The 27,114-nt window shown below is 33.7% G+C and overlaps 1 protein-coding gene across 2 annotated transcripts in view; it reads left to right on the top strand.

The window, feature by feature from the left end:
* The window catches only part of ERBB4 (erb-b2 receptor tyrosine kinase 4), a 1,117,451-nt gene that overhangs the window by 595,703 nt on the left and 494,634 nt on the right, over positions 1-27,114 (top strand). For both annotated transcript variants that reach the window (XM_061187123.1, XM_061187117.1), the window contains exon 3: positions 9,685-9,871. In XM_061187123.1, coding sequence (XP_061043106.1) covers positions 9,685-9,871 — 187 coding nt within the window. The remainder of the gene's footprint in view (positions 1-9,684; positions 9,872-27,114) is intronic.

The following is a 27,114-nucleotide window of genomic DNA, read 5'->3' as shown; positions in this document are numbered from 1 at the left end:
AGGTCTTTAATCCATTTTGAGTTCGTTTTTGTATATGGTGTGAGAAAATTATCTAATTTCATTCTTTTACATGTAGTTCAGTTTCACAACCACCACTTATTGAAGAGACTGTCTTTTTTCCATTTTATATTCTTGCCTCCTTTGTCGTAAATTAATTGACCATAGACGTATGGGTTTATTTCTGGGCTCTCTAGTCTGTACCATTGATCTATATGTCTGTTTTTGTGCCAGGACAATATTGTTTTAATGACTGTAGATTTGTAGTATAGTCTGAAGTCAGGGACCATGATACCTTCAGCTTTGTTCTTTATTCTCAAGATTGCTTTGGCTATTCCTCTTAGAACTGCTTTTGTTGTGTTCCATAAATATTGGAATGTTGTGTTTTCATTTTCATTTGTCTCAACGTATTTTTTAAAATTTCCTCTTTGATGTCTTCATTGTCCCACGGTTGTTTAGTAGTATGTTGTTTAGCCTTCATGTGTTTGTGTTTTTTTCCATTATTTTATCTTGTAATTGCTTTCTAGTTCCATACTGTTGTGGTTGGAAAAGATGCTTGATATGATTTCAATCTTAAATTTAAAGAGGGTTGCTTAGTTGCCTAACATGTGATCTATCCTGGAGAATGTTTCATGTTCAGTTGAAAGTAATGTTTATTCTTCTGTTATGGGGTGGAATGTTCTATATATACCTATTAAGTCTATATAATCTAATGTGTCAATTAAGACCAATGTTTCCTTACTGATTTTCTGTCTGGATAATTTATCCATTGATGTAGGTCAGCCCTACTATTATTTTATTACTACCAATATCTCTCTTTATGTCTGTTAATATTTGCTTTATGTATTTAGGTGCTCCTGTGTTGGGTGCATAAGTATTTACAAGTGTTATACCTTTTGTTAGATTGAGCCTTTTATCATTTTGTAATGCCCTTCTTTGTCTCTTGTTACAGTCTTTGTTTTAAGTTGTATTTTGTCTAATATAAATATTGTTATTCTAGCTTTATTTCTGTTTTCCTTTGCATGGGATATCTTTTTTCCATCTTTTCACTTTTAGTCTGTGTGTATGTATATTTAGATCTGAAGTGAGTTTTGTATAGGCAGCACATATATGGGTACTGTTTTTTTTGTTGGGGGGGTTGTTTGTTAGTTTTGTTCTTTTCTTCATTCAGACACCCTATGTCTTTTGACTGGGGCATTTAGTCTATTTATACTTAACATAATTATTGATAAGTATACTTAATGCCATTTTGTTAATTGTTTTCTGATTGTTTGAATAGTTATTCTCTGTTCCTTTCTTCTTCTCTTGTCCTATTCCTTTGTGATTTGCGGACTCTCGTTAGTGCTGTATTTGCATTTCTTTTAATTTATTTTTTGTCTATCTGTTGTAGGATTTTGGTTTTAGTTTGCCATGGTGTGTATGTGCAATCCCTTCAAGAGTAGAGTCTCAGTTTCTCACAGCCCTCCTGCTCTTTCAGATGTAAGCTCTGCTGGTTTGTAAAGCCATATGTTATGGAGTCTTCCCAGTGCAGGCTCCACAGCCTGGGGAGCCTTATGGGCTCAGCCTCCTTGCTCCTCAGGGGGACCTTCATGGTTGTGATATCCCACTACTTGTGCGTGGCCACACCAACAGTGAGAATTCTAATCAGACCACATCTCTGCCCCTCCTACCCATCTTAGTGTGTGTCCTTTTCTTTATATCTTTAGTTGTAGAAAACCTGTTCTGCTAGCCTTCAGGTTTTTTTGAGGGATAATTGTTGTGTATATAGTTGTAGCTTTGGTGTGTCCACGGAAGGAGGTGAACTCAGGATTTTCCTACTTCACCATCTTGATCCAGAAACACTAAATCTCAATACTATATTTTAGATAATTATAAAAGACTATTAAAATGTCAATTTGGAATTGAGGTTTAAAAATATAATCCAACCTGTATAAACACATGGGAAAAAATATTTTTAAATTGCAGATGATGGAAATTTTAACAGTACAGATTTTCTTTTTGAAATATAGACACAAAATTGAGATTTGTGTGTGATTATGTAAATGGATTTACAAAAGCTCCCAATTTAATTAGTACAATCTAATTCTAGTGTAAAATGTCTATGATATGGCAGTATAGCAGAGATAAGGTCAGAAGATGAAGGACCAATTGGGAATGTAGATCTGAAGGGGGACTATTAAGAACCCTCTGGCCAGCTAAGAAAGATATAGAGGACAAAGAAAAAAGATGATTACTTTGAGAGAGGTGAGATAAGTAGTTCTCTTTTCAATGGAAACTATGGCATTCACTGCAAGGAAGTCATGAGTTGAAAGCTGGCTAGGTGGCCAGTGATGAATGAATAGCCTGTAGATTTCTTAGAGAGTAGGGGTTGTAGCAGTACTAGCACATAAGAGACTGGCTGGTAATAGCTGAGAGATTGCAGTTTTGCTGGGAAGAACTGGATTAGATTCTCTGTGCCTTGAGTGTTATTTCATGCTGTGTAAAATGAGCATGAATTTAAATCTACCACAGTCAGGTACCTGACATTTTGCATTACTCTATTTTCCCAAATCTAATTAGATCAGACTTTGAGCTCCTGCTTGCCAGTATGGTCTAATCATTGGATTTTTAAGGAAAGTGGGAAAACTGAAAGCAAGATTCTAAAGCCAAATACACTATAATGTTTGGAGGTTTCACATGTGAGTTAGATATTTGACAGTCAATTTCTATCTCTATGCAACAGGAATATGTAATGGTTGCTATATGCTTACTAATTTTTTTGTGGTAAATTTCTTAATATCTTATCATAGTTAAGAATATTCTCTGCTTTAGAAATTCCCAGACTTGCTGTAAGGGCAGAGACAGAAATTAATTGCCTAGGGAAACTTAATGGAAAGCCCTACTGTCAGAGAGGCTACAATTTGTTACTACATTTGTCACCGTCAAAGAACACATAAATTCTGCAGTCATTATGAGCAGAGGGGGTTTTACCCCCAATCCCCCACTCCCATAGTTCTCTGCTCCCCACTATTCTCTGTGATACTACAGATTTATTTAATTCAAGTCTACTGATCATAAGTAATCACTATTATATTTGTGGATATCTTGACTAATGGAATATGTTAGTATTACTTGTGGATAATACCTAATTGGGTATGAGTGCATAAGGCACTGGAGTAGAAGTTAGGAATTCAGAACTATTTTGACTTGCTACAGAAAGTCTTGACAAAAGTAAATAGGTATATTTTCAAAGGTGCCTATATTAAAGAAAAATAACAAGGAATTGATGTATAATTTGAGTAGGAAAAAATCTAGAAAACAGTGTTTTACACATTTAGCCAAGAATGTATTGTTGATTTTAATATGTGTAAAATTGTCCCTAAACACTGATTAAATATTCAGAAATTGTGAGGTACTGCAATCAGTTGAATCTTAAGGTACATGAGGTACATAAGGTACATAAGGTACATGAAGGAACATTTAAGGAACTATTCGCTATTCCCACTAAGTACAAAATTAGAGAAAATCAACTGTAATTAAAGAATAAGAGAATTGTTTCAAATACAAAAAAAATGAACAGTGGTTATAAGAGTTGTGAAATGCAGTAGAGATTTAGAAATAATACAGACTGATTTTTCTGGAATGATCTGAAGGTAAATGGAAAGCCCAGTGCAGCAGTACAATCTCTTCTAATCTTTAGTTGAATGGCACCCACTGAAAATACTGGGAAGTTTATAACTGCAAATTTAACATTTTTTTCTTAAAATATTATGTGGGAAAAATGGTTATGAATTTCTGTCCTTCAGAACAAACCATGCATTTTTTTCTAAGTTTATTGCTAATATAGTATGAGAAGTTGGTCAGATTTCTTTCGTTTTCCCATTTCTTTTGATTTCCATCATCAAATGCCATGGACAACAAATTGTCCCTTGGATTAGAAGAGTTTTGAAGCATTTAAAAGTTTAATGATCGTCAATGGTATTCACTCCTTGAACAAAGTAGCTGTGGAAGCATACATTGACAATGGAAATCAATCAGTTTTAGTCAGCAGCAGCTTGCACCACAAGGAGAGATATGTCTGTAGGTGGGTATTCAGTCTTCATTTGACAAAACAGGCAGTTTCCTGGGACTAACCATACTGAACCAGAACCAGAGCCAGGGTTTTCTCTTTTCTGGTGCATTCTGATGATTTCTACTTACCACTGCGGTCCTTGGACACAAGTCATGATTGTGTTGTTCAAAGAATGTTTTGTTATTATCAGAACGTTCATAAAATCATTTTCGATGGAAAACAATATCTAAAAAGACCTTAAGCGTTGCATTCTCCTTTTTAATTCAACAGTCATTATTGAATCTCTTTTCAGTGCCAGGGTCTGTACTAAGGGCTATAACATACACAGAAACAATATAAGGAACCAATTCGATAATTTAGGAATAAATTGCAAGTTGAAGAGTCAAAATATAAACATACTGAAGGTCACACAACAAAGAGGTTAAAAGCAGTGGTTCTTATGTTATAAATGTTTTTGTCTTCAACTCCGATTGTCCACAGATAGTTCATCTGCCTTGGCTATTAATAGAGATAACAGTGTTTGTAATAGCTAGTAGTTGCTGAACTCTTACGGACATTTGTCTTATATCTTCTAATCCTTATAACACCTTTACAAGAGAGGTATTGCTATTTATTTTTTAAAGATGAAGAAACTGAGGCTCAGAGAGGATAAACATCTTGATCAAGACCACAGAGTTAGAAAGCATAGCCTGGCTTTGCCTGGCAGTTGAGCCCACATTTCTTACCATTATACTTTCCACAGATAAGTCCATATGCTTAAAACTTGTTTTTATTTTTATAAAAATTTTTGAGACATTTAAAAGTCTTGTGCTGCTCACATTCTTTCTAATGGCTGAAAAGAAAGGAACAATGGATAACTAACATGATTATGTGACCTTATCAGACATTGTAAGCTTAATTGACCGTTAGGTATCTCTTGACTTTTTACCCAGATTTCTTAGTGACCTGCTGATATTAACTCATAAGCATGTTACTGACCCTTTTTCATTATTAAGCAATCCTGCCATTACCAAGTTGCTTCCTGTAATTTTATTTGCAATCAGTATGCCTGGTAGCTCATGTTATCTGCAGTGGAGTTTCCCATTGAGATGTTTCAAGATATTTGTTCCCAGAAAGGTTTTAAGAGTACCTACAAGAATGTGGCTCTGAATTCCAGAAAACAGAAAACTTAGGAGGACAAAGTCAAGGCATATTTGTGGCTTTTAAATATAAGAATTTTATATTCATCTCCCATAATTCTTTAAAAATTCTTTGATTCCATGAGCCCCTCCAGATATAAATCTTGGGTTGAGGGATTTGCTATAATCTTTTTCCTCTTAATATTTACATTATTTGCTGTGTAGGAGTTAGTGGTATGTGGGATGAGTGAATAGGATCTTCACCATCATTATTAGCAAATAATTCATCATGAATGAATTACATATCACCTACTCATGGACGGCTTTGTTCAAAATGGTTTGAACATATGCTTTCTCAGCATTAACACATCATGATGCCCAGAGTTCCCACTGCAAAAGGATTATTTGTTAAGCTAATGGTTAAGTTGCATGAATTATTTTGCAAGACCAGAGGGTAATAAATAAGCAGAATGGATAATGAAAGAGACTCATTTTAGACACAAGAATCTCATTTAAAACAGTAAATCCCTCCAGTCCCAGAATCTGGACAAGGGAGTAGCTGTTGCTATTAACCTGACCTTTTATGAAGATAACAAAAATGTTTCTAAGAATACTTTAATGCACACTCTGGAATGAGGAGTACATACATTTTACAATGCAATTAATTCAAATATTTATACATTAAATACTATGTGAAAACAAAGATGTTCTTAGTTATATTTTACTTTCTCATGTAGCTAAGGGCACTTGGAGCATCCTCTTCTATGATTAGTTGATTTTTCTCTATATTTTCACCATTGTTCTTGGCTTATATCCATAACACTTTTTATACTAAAGGCTTCATTATTTGCAGGTTATTTGTAGCCTCTGCTAATGTGTGGTCCAAAAGCCATGCCAGATAGTGCATCTTTATCAATTAATAGCTAAAAAGAATTTATCCCTCTAATAAACACTGCAGAATTGCCTACTGACATTGTCTTTGCTCATAAACCTCTTCATTTTCCTGAGTGTGCTTCACCTGTGTTTTCTCTGATAATCCCATCAATGTGACCTTCTATCCTAAGATAAGCCAATAGATTTTTACAGTTTTTGTTAAAAAGATCCACTTCTTAGGTGAAGTTAGAGCTAATGGTGAGTTTGTTAGGAAGAATGATGGATAGTATAATATGTTTTAGACAAAGGATTGATAATATATTCTCTGCCCCAACATTTATTATAGTGCTATTATTGTAACCTAGAGCAGCTGATAATAATTATATACAAGCCAAAAAATAAATTATTTTTATAATGAATGAAATAATTTTACTTTTTAGACCAAATGATGTTAGAAAGTGTTTATGATCTCTCTTTTAAGAACTCAAAGGGATAACGGCTCAATCATTGGAACAGTGGTTGAAGGAGAACTTGTAGGTCTCTAGGGCTCCACTATTCCAGGCAAGTATGATTTTAAAACAAGTTGTAGCATGCAAACAATGCATGCCACTGCTGATCTTTAACCCCTCTTCCCATTCCCCAGAGCATTCATCTCTTCAATCCAAAATGCTCGTTGTGACATAGAGTTCCCAATTCGATGCCAGACATGAGTATTTTCATGTGTCCCTTGCCTCTTTGTTGCCACCTTTGCTCTATTAGCATTCTACTCATCACGATGATGAGTGGTAGCACGTTTATCCTTAAGAATTGTGGACCTGGGACAAAAGTATACATGGAGGCCTACATATTGTGGGGCTTATTATTTATTATAAATCAAGCAATTGTTATTCAATAAAATAAGTTCTATCCTCCCATTTTGATGGATATATCTTTATAACAACCTGGAAATCCAAGTGAAATGTTAGTATTTTTGGACTCCTCAGGAATATGGTGGCATAGAGAGAGATGGCCTCCAGCTTGCAGCCCCTCCTTCACCTAGTTCTATCCAGTTTTGTGAGAAGTCTTGCACACAAGTGAATGGACACTCTAGTCCACACATCCAGGATCCATACACTCTCCCCTTAAACATCTGCACCTGGACCACCCATCTTTCTTAACTGTATGCAAATTGGAGGCACAGTCTGTGGTCTGGGGGACAGAACAGAACTGGGAAAGATGATATTACAGGCCCTGTACTCGGGGGGGGGGGGTGGCTTTTGAGGAATGGAATTCTGGGTTCACAGGGGTTTGGAGCATGATCTGTCTAGAAGAGGTAATTGCAGGCTGCGGGTGGGTACTCCTCTGGACTCCATAGACTACCTAGTGGTGGAGGTATGGCCAGAGAAGAGCCAGAGTGTTTAGCAAACAGTTGTTGGTTTCTTACTAAGTACTAACACTGTTCTGGTCCCCTGGGAAACATGAGTGAACAAATTAAAATGTTTGCCCTTATAGTGCTTATATTCTGGGAAATAGAGAAAAAGACTATAAATACTAAATGTAGTAAATATATAAACTATATAGTATGTTAGAGTGTGAGAAGTACTGTAGAAACAATAAATATTAGAGCAAGGAAAGATGGGCGGGTTGCCATGTTAAATAGATCAGTCAGGCTTGGCCTCAACTGAGAAGGTAGATTTGAGCAAAAACTTGAAGGCAGTGAGGAAATCAGCCAAGAAGATAACAAGAGGGAGAGAAGCTCAGGCCCTTAAAAGTACAGTGAGCACCTCGAGGTAGGACCATGCTCATCATGTTGAAAGAACAACAAATAGACCAGCAAATCTTGAAAGAGTGAGCAAGGTGTAGAGTTAAAAAGAGAAGTCAGAAAAAGAATGATGACCAGATCATACAGTGTAGCACCGTCCAGTAGAAATACAATGAGAGCCATAAAAATGTAATTAAAAATTTTCATGTAGCCACAAAAGAGGTACAAAGAAACAGGTAAAAATCAACTTTAATAATGCATCTAGTAAAAATCAGTTTATCTAAAATGTTTTCATTTCAACATGCAATCTTTGAAATCCAGAGTGTATTTTACAGTGACAACACATCTCAGTTTATACTAGCTACATTTCAGTTGTTCAATAGCCACGTATGATTAGTGGTTGCTCTACTGGACAACACAGATGTAGGTTTTGACTCATCCTTGAAAGAACTTTGACTATTACTCTGAGTGATTTGGGAGGCATTTCAGTTTTAAGAATCGAAGTGTCATGATTTGATCTATGTTTTAAAAACATCAGGGCTAGCCTTAACTGAGAATACACCAAAAGGGATCAAGAGTAGAAACAGGAAGACCCGTTACAGTAATCTTGATGAAGAATGATGGTGGCTCAGAGGATACCAGTTGATGCCCTAAGTGGTTGAATTGCTAATCCTTTTAAAGATAGAACAAATAGGATGAATTGCATTTGGTGTGGGAAAGGGAAGTCAAGAATGATCCCAAGACTTTGGCCTGAATAACAGGAAGGATGGATTGACATCAACTAAGATGACCAAGACTGTTGGGAGGATGGGGAAGGAAGATAGATGTTCAGTCTTGGGAAGGTCTATCTGAGAAGCCTATGAGGCATCCAAGTGAAGATGCAGAGTAGACTTGGTTGTGAGTCTGGAGTTTAGGAGAGAGTTTGGAGGTAAAAGTTTGGAGATCATCAACCTTAAAATTGGGTAAGACAAGGGGGGAAGAGTAGATAGAAGAGAGAACCAAGGACTGAGCATTGGGACGTCTGAAATTAAGAGATCTAAAATAGCATGAAATTGACATTAAATAATATCAAATATTTGAGCACTTTTGAATTATGATTAATTAAAAGAATAAGATGTATATCCATTACTGTCATTATTTGCATTTTACTAAAAACTATAGCTTTAGATGAAGCCTAAAGCTTTTTTTGTGACTTTTTTTGCTTTAAAATGTCTCACAAACCTTTAAGTAATTAACTTATATTATAGACAACTACATTTAAACAATAAACAGTCAAAATAAAAATTGTGGTTGTAATCAAATTAGAAACCATAATCAGTATCTAATGCATATTTTTATATATATATATATATATATATATATATATATATATATATATATGCATATATTCCCCAGAGATGTATAAGGCAATTGTTCTTTGATAACTATAGATTTAAACACTAATACAGCAGCTTGAAATCTGTCCCACAGTCTACAGTCTACAAACTAATGCATCTTTGTTTTATTTGTGATAAGCTTACCAATTTGTTTTTTTTAAATATAAAGTTTGATTGATGGTTATGTGTTCTTACCTCATTTTAGTCTGTCGGAGAATGAGATCTTTATCCTTTCATTATATTCAGATCTCAGATATGAAGAATGCTTCATACAGTAAAATTCATTCTTTTTACTATAAGCACATTCATGACTTTTAAAAAAATACAACTAATTCTTCAAATGAGATTCTAACCCTTGTGATCTTGTGTGTCAAGGCAATTATTTATAGTATAATGTGGAAATTAGTGTATTCAATTAAAAGCTGAAAATTAGAATTAAGTAACTCATTTTTATCTAAATGACTACATAAACATACTGACAAACAGTTTTTAATTATTTAACACAGGCAATTGTTTGTGTCTTTTCAGTCTATAAGAGAAGTCACAGGCTACGTGTTGGTGGCTCTTAATCAGTTTCGCTATCTGCCTCTGGAGAATTTACGCATTATTCGTGGGACAAAACTTTATGAAGATCGATATGCCTTGGCAATATTTTTAAACTACAGAAAAGATGGAAACTTTGGACTTCAAGAACTTGGATTGAAGAACTTGACTGGTAAGGAAAATATATAAAATAACAAATGTGCTCTTATTATCAATATAATAGATACACACATATGGGTGTATGGTTTCTCCAGTGTGTATTACATTGAGGAACATTATAAAGCATTGAAATATACACTATTTATTCATTTTATGAGAAACGACGCCCTGCGATGCCCTTGTTTTATGTACAGATATTGTAAATGTAGTCTGACTGTATCTCAGCTGAACAGAAGTACGCTCGAAGGAAATGCTCAGTGACTGAAAACTGAGATATGAAGCAGGTTTAAGAATGCTATGTTTGGTGGTCTTAGGTGAACAGTGGACCATATCATCAAATCTCTGCAATAATACCCTAACTCTCACTTTCGTTACAGCTCAGTAAATACACAAACCATTATATCTAGTTCCACTAATCTAGCTTCTTGTATATAATCCCTTATTTTTGAAAAACATATCTAATGTATTAATCCAGTTTTGATTTCTTTTATTGAGTAACTCACTAAATGCCATTAGTAATTCTTTCTCAGAATGCTTTAATATCATCAATGATTTTTTCCCCCTAAGATTGGAAATAAGTAATTCCTAACAACTTAAATTATCATCTTGCTACAAAAAAACACTTTGCGGGCATTTGTTTTGTAAGCTGGTCCTTGCAATCCCATTGATATCTTTTCAATTCATATAGTTCAGAGTTTTGGTACAGGGATTCTAATTGTGAATTTTGCCATATGTGCCTGTAACCAAAATGCACGAATTAGTAATTATATCACAGTGGGAGAAAGGAGTTTGAACTATTAATTTAATCTAAATTAATATGATCTATATATTTTGCATCAGAATATCTATTGACTTTGTGTGTGTTTGAGTCCACACAGTGGTGATGTTTCTTTATATTGGAATCTGAAATATTTTAGAAGTATTGCCTTAAAATATTAAGAAACAGATAAGATTAATATTGTCAGGTTATTAAAATTATATGCTTCTTTTATTTACAGTGGACATAAAATATATAATTTTAAGTTAGAAGTAGCTTCATAGTTACCCAGACATGAGCTAAAATTGGGATATTTTGGGTGAAGAAAGGAGTGTTGATTATGTTATTTATTTTGAACATGATTGCTATAGAATTGATGACATAATGGTAAATGCAAATTGCTCAGAATTTATAGATTCCTTCATCAACATTTTTACCTTTTTTTCTTTCAAAGATAGTCTTCTTGCTGAAGAGCAGGGTATTTGACTAAATTGCTACTTGCATGGAAATAATGATAGGAGGAAGATTTTTGGAAATGGAACAGATAGAGAAAAATTGAATGATTGAAATTAGGAATCTAAAAATAACATTATCTAGTTAAAACTTGCCTAGGAAGCATTGTGTTTTCTTCATGATTTTCCTCTGATTATATTAAAGAAAAATTGAATAAATTTATTTTCAAATTTTTATGATACTTAAATTATGTTATTCCAAAATATGTGCTATTTGAAGAATCTTTTCACACAGAAAATTAGTCTTTAAAGAGTTCTCTTATTTATTTCCACATTTAACATCAATACTATTAAAAAATTAATAAGGAGTTATTTTGTCAAATTATGCCACATTTAAACATACCTTGTCTATTGAGTGAGCTTACACCACATCTTACTTATGATTGTGACAGTTGTTTGACTTGTTTCATATCAAAATATAACACTATTATTTTAAAAATATTATTATTCCCTAAGCTGCCAAAAAACCTTATATTTTCCTGTGCAGCAGTAGAGATGGGTAATTAATAAATGAATAAAAGAATGATTTGAGTATTTAGAAAAATATATGTATTTGTTCAAGAGTTATTATTAATTCCTTTTTTGAATATGAATTAATGAAAAGTACAGTAAAATAACTGGTGGAAAATTTAGACAATTTGGAAAATTTCCAGGTATTTTAATAAATGTATTACATGGTTGACAATTACATGCCAACATTATTCCTAGAGATAATCTAGAATCATTGATCATATTTTAGGTAATAAGATCAAGAGTGTAACTCCAATTTTGAAAATCAGAAGTTATACAGTAAGCACAACTGTGTTTGTGTGTAAGAATGTACGAGGAAGGACAGGAGACATATAACTGTTCAGCTCTTCATCAAAGAAGAATTGGGGATAAAGTTTGCTCTACAGTAATATCTTAAAGAGTTCAGTGTTCTAGGTAACCTGCTTAAAGTAGCAAGCAAGCATTGGAGTTCACTTTAGGTGAGATCGTATTCATGTTTTGAAAGATTTTTGTTATATTTTGTTTGTTGATGGGCTATCCAAAGAAAATTGGTAAACTTTTTTTTCTTTTTTAATTTAATGTTATTGAAATATTAAGAGTAGGGCTACCAGGGCTAGCCTTAAGTTTAGACTTACCTTGTGGAATATGAGGGGAAATAGAAAACCTGCTGAGTAGTCACATACCTCACTGCCTAACTACAGTAGTGAATTAAATTTTTAACTCAGCTCTTAAGGGGCCAGCAACATCAGCATCACCTGGGTACTTGTTCTAGAAATGCAGATTCTTGGGCCTCACATGAGCACTAATGGGTGAGAAATTCTGGGGATGTGACCCACCAATTTTAAGGATCCCTCCAATGATTCTGATGACTATTAAAGTTTGAGAAACAATGTTCTAATTAATTAAAGATACCAAGAAATGGTAGCAAAATATCTAGTTAATCTCTTCACACTTAACTCAATCCAAATAATTTTCATTCATTTATTATCTCCTGGAAGGAAGAGAGGAATGGTACAGAGAACAGATAAGTTTTTGATTGAATGACAAGAAATATACTCTCGACTGGTGTGAGAATGCAAAGAATATACTAGCAGCCTGGATGGAAACGTGGGTATAAAAGAGTTAGGAAATAAGAAAGATGCTGGGAATAAAATTTCTTCCGTATTACCATTTTGTCTAACACCAACTTTACGTAATGGTAAACCATTACAAGGACAATAGTAATTTATTGAGAATTTTCCTTTTAAGCAAAATTTTCCTTTTGAGCACTTTCAGCAAGATAAATAACAAATACTAGTGTTGTAAAAAATAATATTGAGATTGAGATTTTAAAGCTTTTTGATGTATACATATTGTGTTTCTCCTGAAATCTTTTTTTGCTGTGTTGACTTTAGACTAGTATGCCTTTATAACAGTATGTATGCCTCCTGCAAACTCTATCTTTGTGTAAAAGGGATGTTTGGTTAACATGAAGACTGTCATACATAATGGTTAATGGTTGGTTACCACTTACACATATATAAATTAACTCACCACTTTACCCATTCTTACTAACTTAACTTGATGCTCACCAAAAGCTATTCCTTGGACTATAAACATTGCTACAGATCTCACTTAGATACTACTTTTATTTTGGATGTGCCCAAAGACAAGAAACATACTTAAACATATTTTCCAGAAAGACTTGTCTTACTGCTGCCACTCACATTTCCCTGGTTCATTATGGGTGAGGTGGGGCAGAGTGGAGAAGAGGCAGGTCCCTAGACTAAGGATATGCCACACAATCCAAAAGGGAATAAGGAACTTGTCACGGCAAGCTCTAGGTGCCCTGTTAACACTGGGTCATCCTTTTCTGGTCAAGAGAGAGAACATACTTCCATCAGTGTGTCTTTTCAGGCATATAATCACCTCGAGGCCACTGGGAATGACACTGCTGCATCAGAGGACAGAGCTGGACAGAATTCATTATTACTTCCTCTTTTAAGGTCACTTGCATGTGGCTGTTGTTCTTATTAATCATTGCCAGTGATGTTGTTCTAATAATTTTTTTACCAGCTCCTTCTTAGCCAAATATTCCTTTTTGAAATTCAAACCAACATTTAATATAATATACTTACAACCTTAAGTTGATGAGCTCCTACTTGTTTAGTCACCTTTCTGGCCAAAATATAAAGGTTATTTCATTATAAGGAACGTAAAAAACACTATTATTTTTCCCTTTTATAATTTATAAAATTACCTCATCTGTTAGTAATGGTGGACAATATTATACAATTTCATCTATATATTATATTGTAGATATGAAGGAATCTTTGAGAAGTATCTGTGTACTTATATATATTCTAGTATACATATCCTATTTATAATGATGATAAGCCAGGTACAAATATTTTTATTTATTTATTATTTATTTATTTATGACTGTGTTGGGTCTTCGTTGCTGCGCGCGGGCTTTCTCTAGTTGCAGCGAGTGGGGGCTACTCTTTGTTGCGGTGCGCGGGTTTCTCATTGCAGTGGCTTCTCTTGTTGCGGAGCCAGGCTCTAGGCGTGCGGGCTTCAGTAGTTGCAGCACGCGGGCTCAGTAGTTGTGGCGCACAGGCTTAGTTGCTCTGCGGCATGTGGGATCTTCCTGGACCAGGGATCGAACCCTTGTCCCCTGACGTTGGCAGGTGGATCTTAACCACTGCGCCACCAGGGAAGTCCGGTACAAATTTAATACAGGAATATGTTCATTTTTCTTAACAAATTTCACATTGAAGAATATTTGAATTTTCACCTTATGAATTATGAGAATATGTCTTTTGAATGGGTGAAATTTAGGATGATACAAATACACGGTTTATATTTTCCAAGTGTTAGCCAAATGTGCTACATATTTTTAGACCTGCAGATTCATGTATTAATGCCTTTAATATATTATGGCTATTCTAATTGTTTGGTTAACTGTGTCACCTCAGTGAGATTATTATTTGAGATGTGGACAAAAAAAAGTAAGCAAAATATAAAATGCTTAAGTTATTTTGAGAGCCCACAATAATAAGGGTGTATTAAATTTACTGAATTCTGACAGACTCAAAGTAAAGTTAAATGCTTAGTCTAGGAGATACAACAGCTGAATTGATGTAACACTTGAACAGTGTCACATCTGAGCATTACATCTGAATGTCTGCCTTCAAGTATGCAAAGGCTATTAAGTAAAATAGTTCACCAAAGTAATGCAGCACCTTTTAATGTTTAAATTTCTTAACCCCCTTTGGCATTATTTGTAATGGTCAAATAAATAATCTAATTTTGAAATAGACAGGCCACCTGTAACTGACTCAGTGTATGTCAAAGAACATGGATGTGGAATCAGAAAAATCTCTGTTTAAATGTCATATCATCACTTAAGAGTCCACGTCTCATGGAGATTTAGATTCTTCATTGTTAAAACAGAGAGGAAAATTCCACCTCACAGTGTTAGTTATAGGCACTAACAAAATAAAGCAGGGAACTTGTCAACCACTGTACCTTTCACACAGAGGATGCTTAGGAAACCTTAGTTCTCTTATTGTTTTGTTTTTAGCTTTCCTTTGTGTCAACACACTGACAAAACAATTGTACCTGTTTCTGCATATTCAAATAGGTTCCTGTTGCTTCATTGGGGCTTTGACAAGTGACTTGTTTAGACAAAAAGATGCTCCAAATTTCAGCGTTTCTTCTGATACCACTTTGAAATTACTTTAAGTATAAGCTCTCTTCCTTGGCAGTGAGAAGCCTGAGGCTTTTCTCTGTCTACTTTCAGTATGATTGCTGCCTTCAGTACTTCACAGCTCTTCTCTCTAGTCTTTCAGTGTCTCACCCCAAGCACCTGTTGCCCTAGCCCTTCATTTCAAATTCCCATCATCATGTTTCACCCTTCATTGGCCCTGACATTTGTCTTGACCTAGACAAGAGACATATTCATTCTAAGTTCTGTTACTGACAGTAGAGTCTCTAAGCATTCTTCAGCAGCTCTGTGAAAGGTCTTAGTAATGTATGAGTGGCTTCAACCAGCCTAGTTCAGGGATTGCTGTTAAATACGATGTTTGACAAAAGTACTACCAATATGTACATAAGCAGAAGCACTCAGCATATTGTGATATCTGCAGGAAAAAAAAAAAATGATTCCAAGAATACTCCTAGCTTAAGGTAAATTACTTGGAAAATGATTTGATCAAAACTAACCTATAGTGAGAATGCTGTGAGTCAGATGAAATCAGCAAAGAGTGGTGCATTCTTATGAAGGTGTCAATTTTTAGATCAGGTCCGCAATTTCTAAAATTGATACTCTAATCAGTATTTTTTTAAAGAAGAATTGTTTGCTTGTCATATCAAACAGTGTGTATTAACTAGAAAAAGGAAAACGATAACAATATGTTTATGTGTATAAGTAAAACAGAAATATAGTTGAAAGAAAATGTTATAAATATGGGATCAGATAGTGTGACCATTTCAGCAAATTTCTAGGACTCATTCTCAGCTTTAGAGAACTGATGAGTGAATTTATGAAATTGAATGAAGGTAAAATGGGAATATCTCCTTCTGCTATACGACTGATCAGAGGGGAGATTGTTACTGGAGAAATGAGACATGGGAAGAGGGATTTTCAGGGAACAGAACCATTTTTTCTCCACTAGTCATCATGTTTTCCATCACTAGTACTAAGAAAATCTACTCAGCCCATAAAAAGCACCCCCCTTGATTTATAGCCCATTCAGTGTTCCTGAAAATGTCCCATTCTGTGAGCTACATTCTTTTTCATCCCTATAGCATCCTTAGGAAAAATTTGGGGGAAAACTAGCATTATGGGAGTCTCTCAGAAAAAGTCCCTGCTTGAGACTTTAAACCCCTGTCATTATTCTTTCTTGTCTCTAAGATACACCAAGATCTGTATGTTCCCCTCCCTAAGAGAAAGCATATATATTCTAAGAAAACATGTAAGGTCAACAAATTCCCTTATTAAAGCTCATTTGTTGAGAAACCATGCTTGTTTGCTTATGACATTTAGAGAATGGAGAAAAATCTTTGCTCCTCAGGGTCTTAAATGTAGTAAGAGAAATTGATCTGTTATCACCATAAGTCCGTGATTTCACTCTGAGAAAAAAAGTAAAGATATCAGAATAGCTACCTCATCTTTACCCCAGGACGTTAGCTTTGCCAGGCGTGCAGATACGCAACTGAAAAGAGTTGTCAAATTCTCTGCATCACTCCCAGTCACCAAACAACATTGGGGCCAGAAACATTGCTTCATGGCACATCAGAACTCGAGAAGCAGTGTAAGTGATATTTGGGGATAGCCTGCAACTGTATTTGAGCGGGAATAAAGAACGTGTGGAGTCTTTGACAAGTTTAGTTAGAGGAGGCAGCCCCAAGCTTGGCAGACCCTAAAACTCTCAGCCAGAGATAAGAAATGAGGCTACATGTTGTTCTCTTCCCATGTTTACCAAAGGCATGGTACTGATAATTTCCCATATTGTCATGGAGTTTCAACTTTACAAAATGCTTTCAAGGTTCCTTTTCTTTGTTTCACACACAGCTCCTTAATACCAACCTGGAAAGTATCTTTATTGTAATTTTACATCTAGGAAATGAGGCTTAAAGTGTTGTGGCTAATAAGGGCACCTTATTCTAGAATCTAGACCTATTTTTCATCTCTTCATATTGTGCCATTGCTAAGAAATGTTTAGGACAATTTCTCTAGGTGAGGCCATAGTCAGCGAAATATTAAAATGGCTGTAAACATAAACAATCCAAACTTTAAACAGCAGACATGAAGGTTGTGTTTTAGAAAGAACTTCCTGATTTTAATTGTTGTATAATACTTGAATACATCATGAATGTATGTATGGGAAATGGTGGTAAGTTGACAATAAAATACAAGCAAACACATAAAATGACAATACGATAAATACTGGATTTGATTTTAAAGTATCAGATCTATTAACTAATTTCATAGCTACTGCCATTCTACTACAGCTTTTTAAAACTCGAAGTTACTGAACTCTTAGCCATAACTCAAACGTTTATTAATAGACTCCATTTTACTGGTAAAAGTTAAGGATTCTTTTGGAAAGTGATGTCAATTCAAATATTTGTTAGCTTTGTTTTCTTCCACTTGTATATTCAAGACATTGTACTGAGACATGAGCTATTCCAAATTATCTCTACCTGTCTTCTCTCAGTAAATATTATATTTCTGACAAATATTTACCCACCAACTGCAATGTGAAAGCATTGGGAATGTATTTTCCCCAATTATTATATTATTATTTTTTGGTCAAGCATCTCTGTGGAGTTAAGTGCCTTCATTTTAATCTGTTTTACCTTCTAAAGCAGCACTGTCCAACAGAACTTTCTGTGATGATAGAAACATTCAGTCTGTGCTCCATAATTGAGTAGCCATTAGCCAAATGTGACTACTGAGAACTTGAAAGGTGGCTAGTGTGATGAAGGAAATTAATTTTTAATTTTATCTAATGTAGTTTATTTAAATTTAAATAGCCAAATGTGGTTAGTGGCTATCATATTAGATAGTGAAGCATTAAAGGACAGCATATTTTACTGAACCCAACGCAGGAGGCAATTAAATTTACAAACATGGAGAATCAGAGCACAGGCTCTGAATCCAGACCTCCTCCATTGAAATCCTTTTTTGAGGCAAGTGATTCAATGTTTTAAGCCTTGATTTCCTCTTCAAATGAGTGTAATGAGAACACTTAGTTTGTAAGACAGTTGTGAAAGTTGAATTATAAACTACAAATAGCATTAAATGCAGTTCCTGAAATAAATGTCATTCATTATTATTTGAGAAGAAGAATGCTTTTGGTCCAAATAATAGAAGCAGTCTATTTTTACAACCATTGACAGCATGTTTGACTTACATAATCAAATTGTAAATTATAAAAGGTGTTATTTGTGATTTAGGACCTAACCATATTATATTTGAGTAAGCTGGGTTCTGGATGTCATGCTTTGCTTCTTAATATGCTTTAAACTGCTAGTTATTATGACTTTAGATTTCTGTTTGTCAGAAATCTGACTTTTCATAAATGAGATTTTTATTCTCCCTTTCAGTTCCCACAGTGTAAGCATCTAGTTATAAGTAGGTCCCTATGTCTATTTCTTAAATAACTTCATCGAAAAAGTTAAGGACTAGGAGATTATAATGACTTTTACAGCTAAGAAACTATATTGAAAAGTCTGCTGAGAATTATTTCTGGCACAGACAATGCCCATATCTTTAGGATGTTCCAGTTTATGTTGAAAGTTTCTCTTTGTTACATAATATTTATTTAATAAATAACAAAAGAAACTCTTCTATGAAATATTTTATCAAATAGGTAACTATGATATTTCATCAAATCTAAGTCATTATCAATTGTGAAAAAATATTTTTGGCCATTGTTTGCACACCACACTAAAAAAAAGAAAAAGTAAACTCCCAGCATAAATGTAAAAGATGGTATGAAAAATCGAGATCTTAGCAATATTAAATATGAAAATTGTATGCATTTTAGAATTGATAAATTAATAATATATAAAGAAAATAGAGATACAACAAACCTCTTATTATTTTCTGAATCATAGCACAATAGCTGTTCTTGTAATGGTAAAACTACTGTGAAAGTATTTGAAACAAGTTGCAATAGAAATGGCCAATATTTCATAAATGATGAATGGTATTTTCCATTTATCTGTATCTATCAGAGAATAGGTAAAAGTGAATTTGCATAGCTTAACACCTTTTGATGTAATAAACATTACTAAACAGGAAATTTGAATTTTTGGTTTTCTTTTCCTGGATTTAATTGGTGTATTGACTCTACTGGCAAAAGAGAAGGAAATAACTTCAAAGGTAAAAAATATCATTTATTCTAGGAATGTCCCTTAAACTTTCCTCTCTTAGTAATACATATCAGCTAGATTATTATAAGATATCAGAGAGAAAAGATCTTTTCACTTGTATCTTTTTGACCAGTCTACTTGGAAGTTCAGTGCAATGCTTTTCTCTGTTATTCTACCTCTCATAGTATTTTACCCTTCTCCTACCCTTAATATTTTATGGCCCATTTTGTGAAATATATTTTATACTTTCTAACTATAATTCTATTGTAAGCTAAGTCAAATTGTTTTGGTTATTAAATCATAATAACCATAACAATTTTGAGGAATACCTGCAGGGAAAAGTGAAGAAAAATGATAATCCATAACCTTTTTCTTCCTTCTAAGACCATTCAGTTCACTCAATTTCATTTGCGCTGTGATGCAAATTAGAGGTTTGATTTTTGTGGTATCAATAATGTGGAAAAAAGCTGATATCAGAAAGAGCATTTTTTATTTTTCAATCTACTATGAAATAAAGGGACTTCAAACTTTAGATATTTTAACGACATTTAATGAGCATATTCTGGCAACTATTGACAAAATAAAGTATCTATTTCAATTTTAATGGTTCCCAAATCCTCTAAACACTCTGCTTTAATGTTTGGTGGGGTGGTTCTATATTATGTAGAATTATACATCTGGTGATGTCTCATCAAGAATCCTACTATAAATTCTGCTAGCTTCTAAACTATAATTTTACTAAAATTCTTTTAGTCTTTGTGTCTTTGTTTTTAACTATACCTGCCCGTTTTAGCATAATAAATCCAGGAAACAAAATACCTATATGGCATAATAAATCCTAGGATGTATGTACTACTATTACTATTATTATTAACAATAATAATAATGATGACATCCGTAATTAATAAGCATTTACTATATATGTTACTGGTTTATAAATATTGTCTCTCTTCATCCTTATGATAAAACTCCAATTAGTAGGTTACTGTGGTTATTAACATTTTGAAGGTGAAGAAACTGCAGTTTTCAAATATTAAGCAACATGCCATAGAGCTCACAATAATCTATGGGGTTCAAATTTGAAGCCAGGTGGTGTAATTCCAGATTTTCCTTTATCACCATGCTATAGAGATTCTGAGAAGGAAGGAGGTCACGTGACACTGAACTTTTATCATCTCCTGCTATGTGTGAATGAATGGAGAATCTGTGAAGTTACTCATATGGTCCAGGTCATACTCCTCATTCAGTCTTTCTTTTTTCTATTTCCTAATGAGGCTTTGCTTAGTGTAGATACTTTACTTAAGAAGTTAAATTATGGTAAAAAAGATGCAGACTGCATAAGTGATTTGAATTATTTCTCACAATATTGAAAAACATTTCTGCAGGCTATTTAGGTTTATTCCTACAGATATTAGGAACTAAAATGATGGAGTGTACTAACAGAATTAAATGAAGTGCCCTAATTGGGAAATGGCCTGATAACCTTTTTTAAAAGTAACACTAGAATTAAAGAAAAAAAAAAACAAAACACAGATAAACAAGTGTATTTGGTGTGTGTTTTATTTTGTTTTGATTTAGCTCTAGAAGTTGTACATTTGGTCAAGGTATGTTTTTTGATCCTTGTCTTAGTCTAGTGCTCTTTCTACTATATTATTCCAAAAATGATTTTATTTAAGGTATTAGAGAGAGGGAGTTAACAATTTTAAAGTTTTTTAAAAAAATATATTTCAATCTATATGTGCTTAGGTATGAATTCTCATTCACTAAAAGGAAGAAAATTAAATAAAAGTAATTCTAGTGTTCATGTATGACTCAGTTGTAATCCAAATTCACCACCTATCTACAAAATACTATGAAATTTGACATGTGCTTTATAGTGTCATTCAAAGAATACTGTTTAATATGTTTTGCAAGGAAAAGATGGAAGAGATAATGAAGTAGTTAGTACTTGGCATACCTATAAATATATCTTTTACCTAACATAAGTAGAAAAATGAAATGAAGCAGAGAAGCAGCCTATGTCACAGCTATCACTTCTCACATAGTGAATGTGTGGCTGAATTTCACACCTATGCATTACATTTTCATTTCATGTAGTTAGAAATTGCATGTCATAATGATAAATCTTTGCAATTAAAATTGTATCATGCTTCAAATGCAGGCCTATGGTGTTCACAGAAAGGGGTGGGTCAAGAATTAGTGTCTTGGCTCAAGTGCCTCTTAAAAATTAAGAAAATCTAACTATCACTTGCATAACATAAATACATCAGAGGGCACAAAATAGGTTAGCAGCTCCTTTTCATTGAAGATTATCTGCATAATTTAAGTAGTTATCCAACTGTTTTATGTATTTAATACATATTACTATGGCAGTGACTTATATTACATTTGGTTATTATTAAATCTAAAGTATTTTTTTAAATGTTTAAAACTGAATAGAATTTGTTGAGCCATTTCATTCAATTTTGATGTCTGATTTAAATTTAAATCAGGGAGAGATTTAGTGTATCTTTTCAGTTCATTTACATTTAATTCATTAAAATATGACTTAGTAAGTTATTCAATACCAGAGAATACTTTGAAACATTTTCCTTCTGAATCACAAAATCTTAGATTTTTTAAAGAAGAGATAAAGAGGAATATATAATTGTCAAATTAATAGAAATCAAAGGTTCAAAAATAGTGTATTTCTAAATTTCACATATATAGATAAACATAAAATGATGGCCCCCAAAGTGGTTTTTGTTCTGCAAAACATTTCTAATTAAAATTGCAAATAATTATTTAAGTCAACTAGTTTGTAAAGTTGAAAAAGTCCTGTGAACAAGATGCAATAAAATCAGTGAAATACAAAGAACATACAAAGTTGAAAATCCATACATATCTATGATGTTTTTTATAAGTAAGAGCCAACTCTGATTGTTGCAGTTTATAGTTCTCTGATTAGCACTTCACCCAAGAAAAAATGAAAAACAATCACAGGGAATTAAGTAGCTTTTGTTGTACCCAAGACATACTCTGAGGTTTGGGCATAAAGTCAGGAGTAGTTTTGGGGAGGGCAAAGTATTAAAAATAGAGTTCAGAAGTAAAATGATTGAAAAATTCTTGATCCAGAAATGAAAATTTTCCTGATAAGGTTGATTTATGATCAAAATTAAAATCTAGTTTATGTCATTTAGATGAGAAGGTATGTTTCTAGATTATGAATATGATATTTCCAACACACTCTCCTCTACTCCTGGCAGCTTGAAGTAGTATAACAAACCTGATTTTTAAAACCTGATAAATGTGAAATTTCATACTAGCACTGCAACTAACAAGGGAAACATCAAAATCATTTAAGTCCTGTGCCTCAGTTTCCTCATCTGAAAATGAGAACTGAATGAAAGAATGCATGCAAACTGCCTAGCATAGTGATTAGCACAAAATATATGTTAGTTCCCTTCCTGTTTCCTCCTTCTTTATATAGTCCTCAATGGAGTGGTAGTATTTAAGAGTATTAATTTTTTAGTTAATCCTTGCCACATCTATATGATGTGTTCTGTATTGGTTCTTTATTGACAGATGTATTTGATTTTAGTAAAGCCTAACCTCACTAGCAAACAGAAGATTCATATTTTCTTCCCACTTGTACCTTAGATATATCACCTAATACCACTTGCACTGAGTTTTTAATGCTGAAATAGAAGAAGAAATTTTTGGTTTGTTTTTATGTTTGTTTTTAATTTTCTTTATTTTCTTTTTTTTTTTTAATCACATGATGATATCTTCCTGCTGCCTACCATCCTGGAAATGTTCTAAGGCAAAGTGTGAGTCACATTTTCTTAGTGCTCAATTTCCTTTCTTAGAACAAGTGAGGGCATGATATTAACCCTCCCAAATCAGCAGAGAATGTTATTATATTTTTATTTTCTGAACACTTGGGAACTGAAGTTCAAGCTTTTAATTAAAAATGCAACTCCATGTGGGTCTCTAGGGACTTTATTAGGATTTAATTGTTCATTGTCTATTTATTTCCTAGCATAGTCATAACAATGTGCTGTAGCAATAGTATCCACATGCATTTACATTTAGCTATGTGTCATTAAAGGTAGACCCACTATTCTTTTAATAAATTGTTTTACTTCTCTGCTAAGTCTGTGAAACCTCAGGAAAACAGCAATGACAACAATGACAACAACAAAACAAAATATGTGAATGACTTTTCGAGAGGAAAAGAAAAGAACATAAGCTGAGCAACGAAACCAATTTAGTTGGTTTTTCAATACTGAGTTTAAGCCAAGGTTTCCCAGTGGTGCCAAGCAAATCCTATTCATTTTTGTTCATTTCTTAATTTCTTCGTTCCTCTCAAAGTATTCAAATGTCTCTGCTGGGTATAGCTACCCATTCAGCTAAGAATTTTTTTTCCCCAGGGATTACTTTTATACTGTATCTGAAACACATTAATCATTGCTTCCTTTTAAATCCCATTACACAAGAAAGAATGGGATTTGAATGCCTAGATATCTCATGCTTAGTTCTAAATAAGCAGAAACAATACAAAGTATATTTTTCACTTCTCCCCACTTACTGAACTTGCAGTAAGGATATTTTGATGACTTATTTTAAAAAGCTAAGATCGATTTTAAAGGATATTTTTGGGGTTTTTAAAAAATAATTAAAACACCTACTTATTGTTTGCTTGAGAACTTGAAGGTCTAGAGAAAGGGCAGGCTGGTGCTGATAGTGTTTTGGGAGCTCAATTGTTATAGCACGCCTGGGGCTCTCTGTCAGTGTGTGAAACAGAAATGAACCATGTGCTGTCAAAACAGTGGAGATGTGACAAAACTGCAGAGAGGCAGCTTGGTTTCTAGACTCAGTGACCACATGAAGCTCAAGGGTTATGCTCTAACTTAGAATCTTTACTCCAAAGATAAAGGCTTAGGAAAGCCTTCTTAAGGAGTTTCACGTACGTTTGTAGATTTATATCATATGTTTGTAGGTATCTTTTACCCCATAAGTAAGGCAGAGTTTCTGAGACTTAAAATTGAAAAGTTGTAGTATATAACATATTACTCATTATGTTAGATTACATAATCAGCTTTCTGTAAAACAATTGTAATAATACATTCATACAAGTGAACAGGTCGTATCTATGTCAAAGTCTTAAAAAGAAAAATAAACAGACACATACCCGATTAAGCAAAAGATAAATTAGAAGAGCAAAGAGAGGCACAGAAAAATAGGCTTATAACTAGATAACAGAAAAAGAGGGTATCTATCTATCTATGTAAATAGATAGATAGATAGATAGATAGATAGATAGATATAGATCACATATATCTCTCTCCAAGTAAATATAAAATACATATATGTATATGTGTATATGCATTAATGTGTACACATACACAGATACAGATATCATGCATTTGTGCATGTATATTTTCTAACTATGATGCATAACCATGCATATTGTGGTGGTGTTGACACATATCAAAGGAATAGCATAATCAACTTGTTATAATCCTAGTTTTCTAATCATAGTCTGGAATAATATTTGTCTTCCAAGAACTCATTTTCATATAAAATTAATTTCATAGAAAGCAGTATGGAACTCAGTACACTGAATGGCAAATGAGTAATTCATATATGTTTATACCTATCAACATGGCACTGAAACCTTTTGTGTGTCTTGGGAAATGTGCCCACAGGCTGAAATGAATGTACAAAGGCATCACATGGGGAGAAGATGCTGGAGGGGTTTTATTTGATGTTTTCAAACTGCTCTAGGGTCTGTCTTGCAAGAACCCTTTTGGTTTTCTTTTTTATGTTTTAAAACACATGGCTTTCTTTTGAAATATTCTGCCAAAAGAAAAAGAGTAAATTACAAATGAACTACGCAATCATATTCTCCTCTCTTTCTCTCTCTCCCCTCTCTCCCTCCCTCTGTCACCCACACCTCTCTCTGTGTCTCTCACACCCACACACACACACACACACTCATTCTGAAGATAAACATTCCACTTCTGTATGTGTATCTACAGAGATAGATGCCACAGTCAACAGTCAGGATTTGTGAAATCACATACCCAGAATCTGAGATCACAGACTGTATTAACTGAGGGCAAAGTACAGAAGGATGACACTGAGTTGAATACCTATTACATGCACCTAAGTTTTCTTTTTGTCTGTTTATTGGTTTGTGTATTTATTTAAAGCTATTAGAAGATTGACACTTTTCTCCCACTAAAGGGGACAGTTAAAAGTGCTTTCGCCCTTGTTCTCTTAAATAAAGTTTGAAACTAGGCTTCCAGTCACCCTAAATTTATACCTAAGGCATTGTTTTAGGAGCTGTAGATTAGGAAGAAGTGTTCTGCTAAACGTATTTTCAATATGCCATATAAAGATATTTTTTATTTAAAAAATAAAAAAATAAAAACTAGAGAAAGCCCTCGCACAGAAATGAAGACCCAACACAGCCAAAAATAAATAAATAAATAAATAAAAATTAAATTTAATACAGGATATATCAGATTAAAAAAATAAAATAAAATAGAATAAATAAAAACTTAACCAAAAATTCAAAATTTCTCTGAGTGATTCAAGTAATTACTTCCTTGAAAGACAACAAAACATAGGTTTGATGTCATACTAATATCATTTTCTTATCATGAGCCCTTCATTATTAACTCTTAAACTAAAGCTGACCAGTCATGGGAAGCTTCATATAACTATTCAGAATACTGAGCTTGCAAAGGATGAATACATCTTGAAGGCTTCATGGTAAGAGGCATGCTCTTTTTCCTCCCAGGAAGAAAGTATGCTACTAAACCTCTGTTTGCACAGAAGAGTTTTTTTTTAAGAAGAGTTTATGTTGCTCTGTGGTTTAGAAGTCAGAGCTCTTTAACCAAGGGTAGCCCCCAGGCTGGCATTTGATAACGGTGAACAAACAGGTACAGTCCTCTGGTTTTCACATTGCGGGCTTCTCCACGTGATAATGATAGTTGTGTTCCCAGGGGTGGGTGGTAGGGGGGTTGGCTCTGCTGAGAACAAACCCACTCTTTACAAAAGGTTACAGTTATTATTCTCAGGGAAAATTCAAAAATATAATTCTACATACAGATGAAGTTCAGGGCATGAAATTTAACAAGATTTTTTTCACCCTTGAGGCAAAGGTCTCAGTGAAATTTAACAAATCATCAGCGCCCTGCCTCTGTCCTTAGTGAATCGTTCTTGCTGCTATTGGGATTGTGTGAATATTCTAGGTGTGTGACCCATGTTAAATGGTGTTGTTTCTGAGCAGACCTGTTCCTGAATTTCAGGAGGATAGAAAAGACTTCAGTTTTCCCTTCTTCTTTGTCTGAGTGCCTTAGAATTATATGATAAACGAGTGTCGCTGATGTACTACTGTATGCATTATAAAAGAAGATTGAATTATTTTTTAATAAAAGAGATTACATAGTAAATGCTAGAAATAGTAAATACTGTAAGAGAATACATAGTAAACACTGTTTTTAGTATACGTGTAGATACTAAAGATTACAGAAGAAAATACTATTGTATTTTTCCAACAGTTATGCTGATTAAGTAGTATTTACATTCCTTATACATATAATATTCTACAGGTGAAAGGGACCGACTCACTTAATTTAC

The sequence above is a fragment of the Eubalaena glacialis genome, chromosome 1, assembly GCF_028564815.1.
Source record: "Eubalaena glacialis isolate mEubGla1 chromosome 1, mEubGla1.1.hap2.+ XY, whole genome shotgun sequence".
Classification (NCBI taxonomy): Eukaryota; Metazoa; Chordata; class Mammalia; order Artiodactyla; family Balaenidae; genus Eubalaena; species Eubalaena glacialis.
The sequence above is the reverse complement of the archived record's forward strand: the minus strand, read 5'-3'. Positions and strand labels throughout refer to the sequence as shown.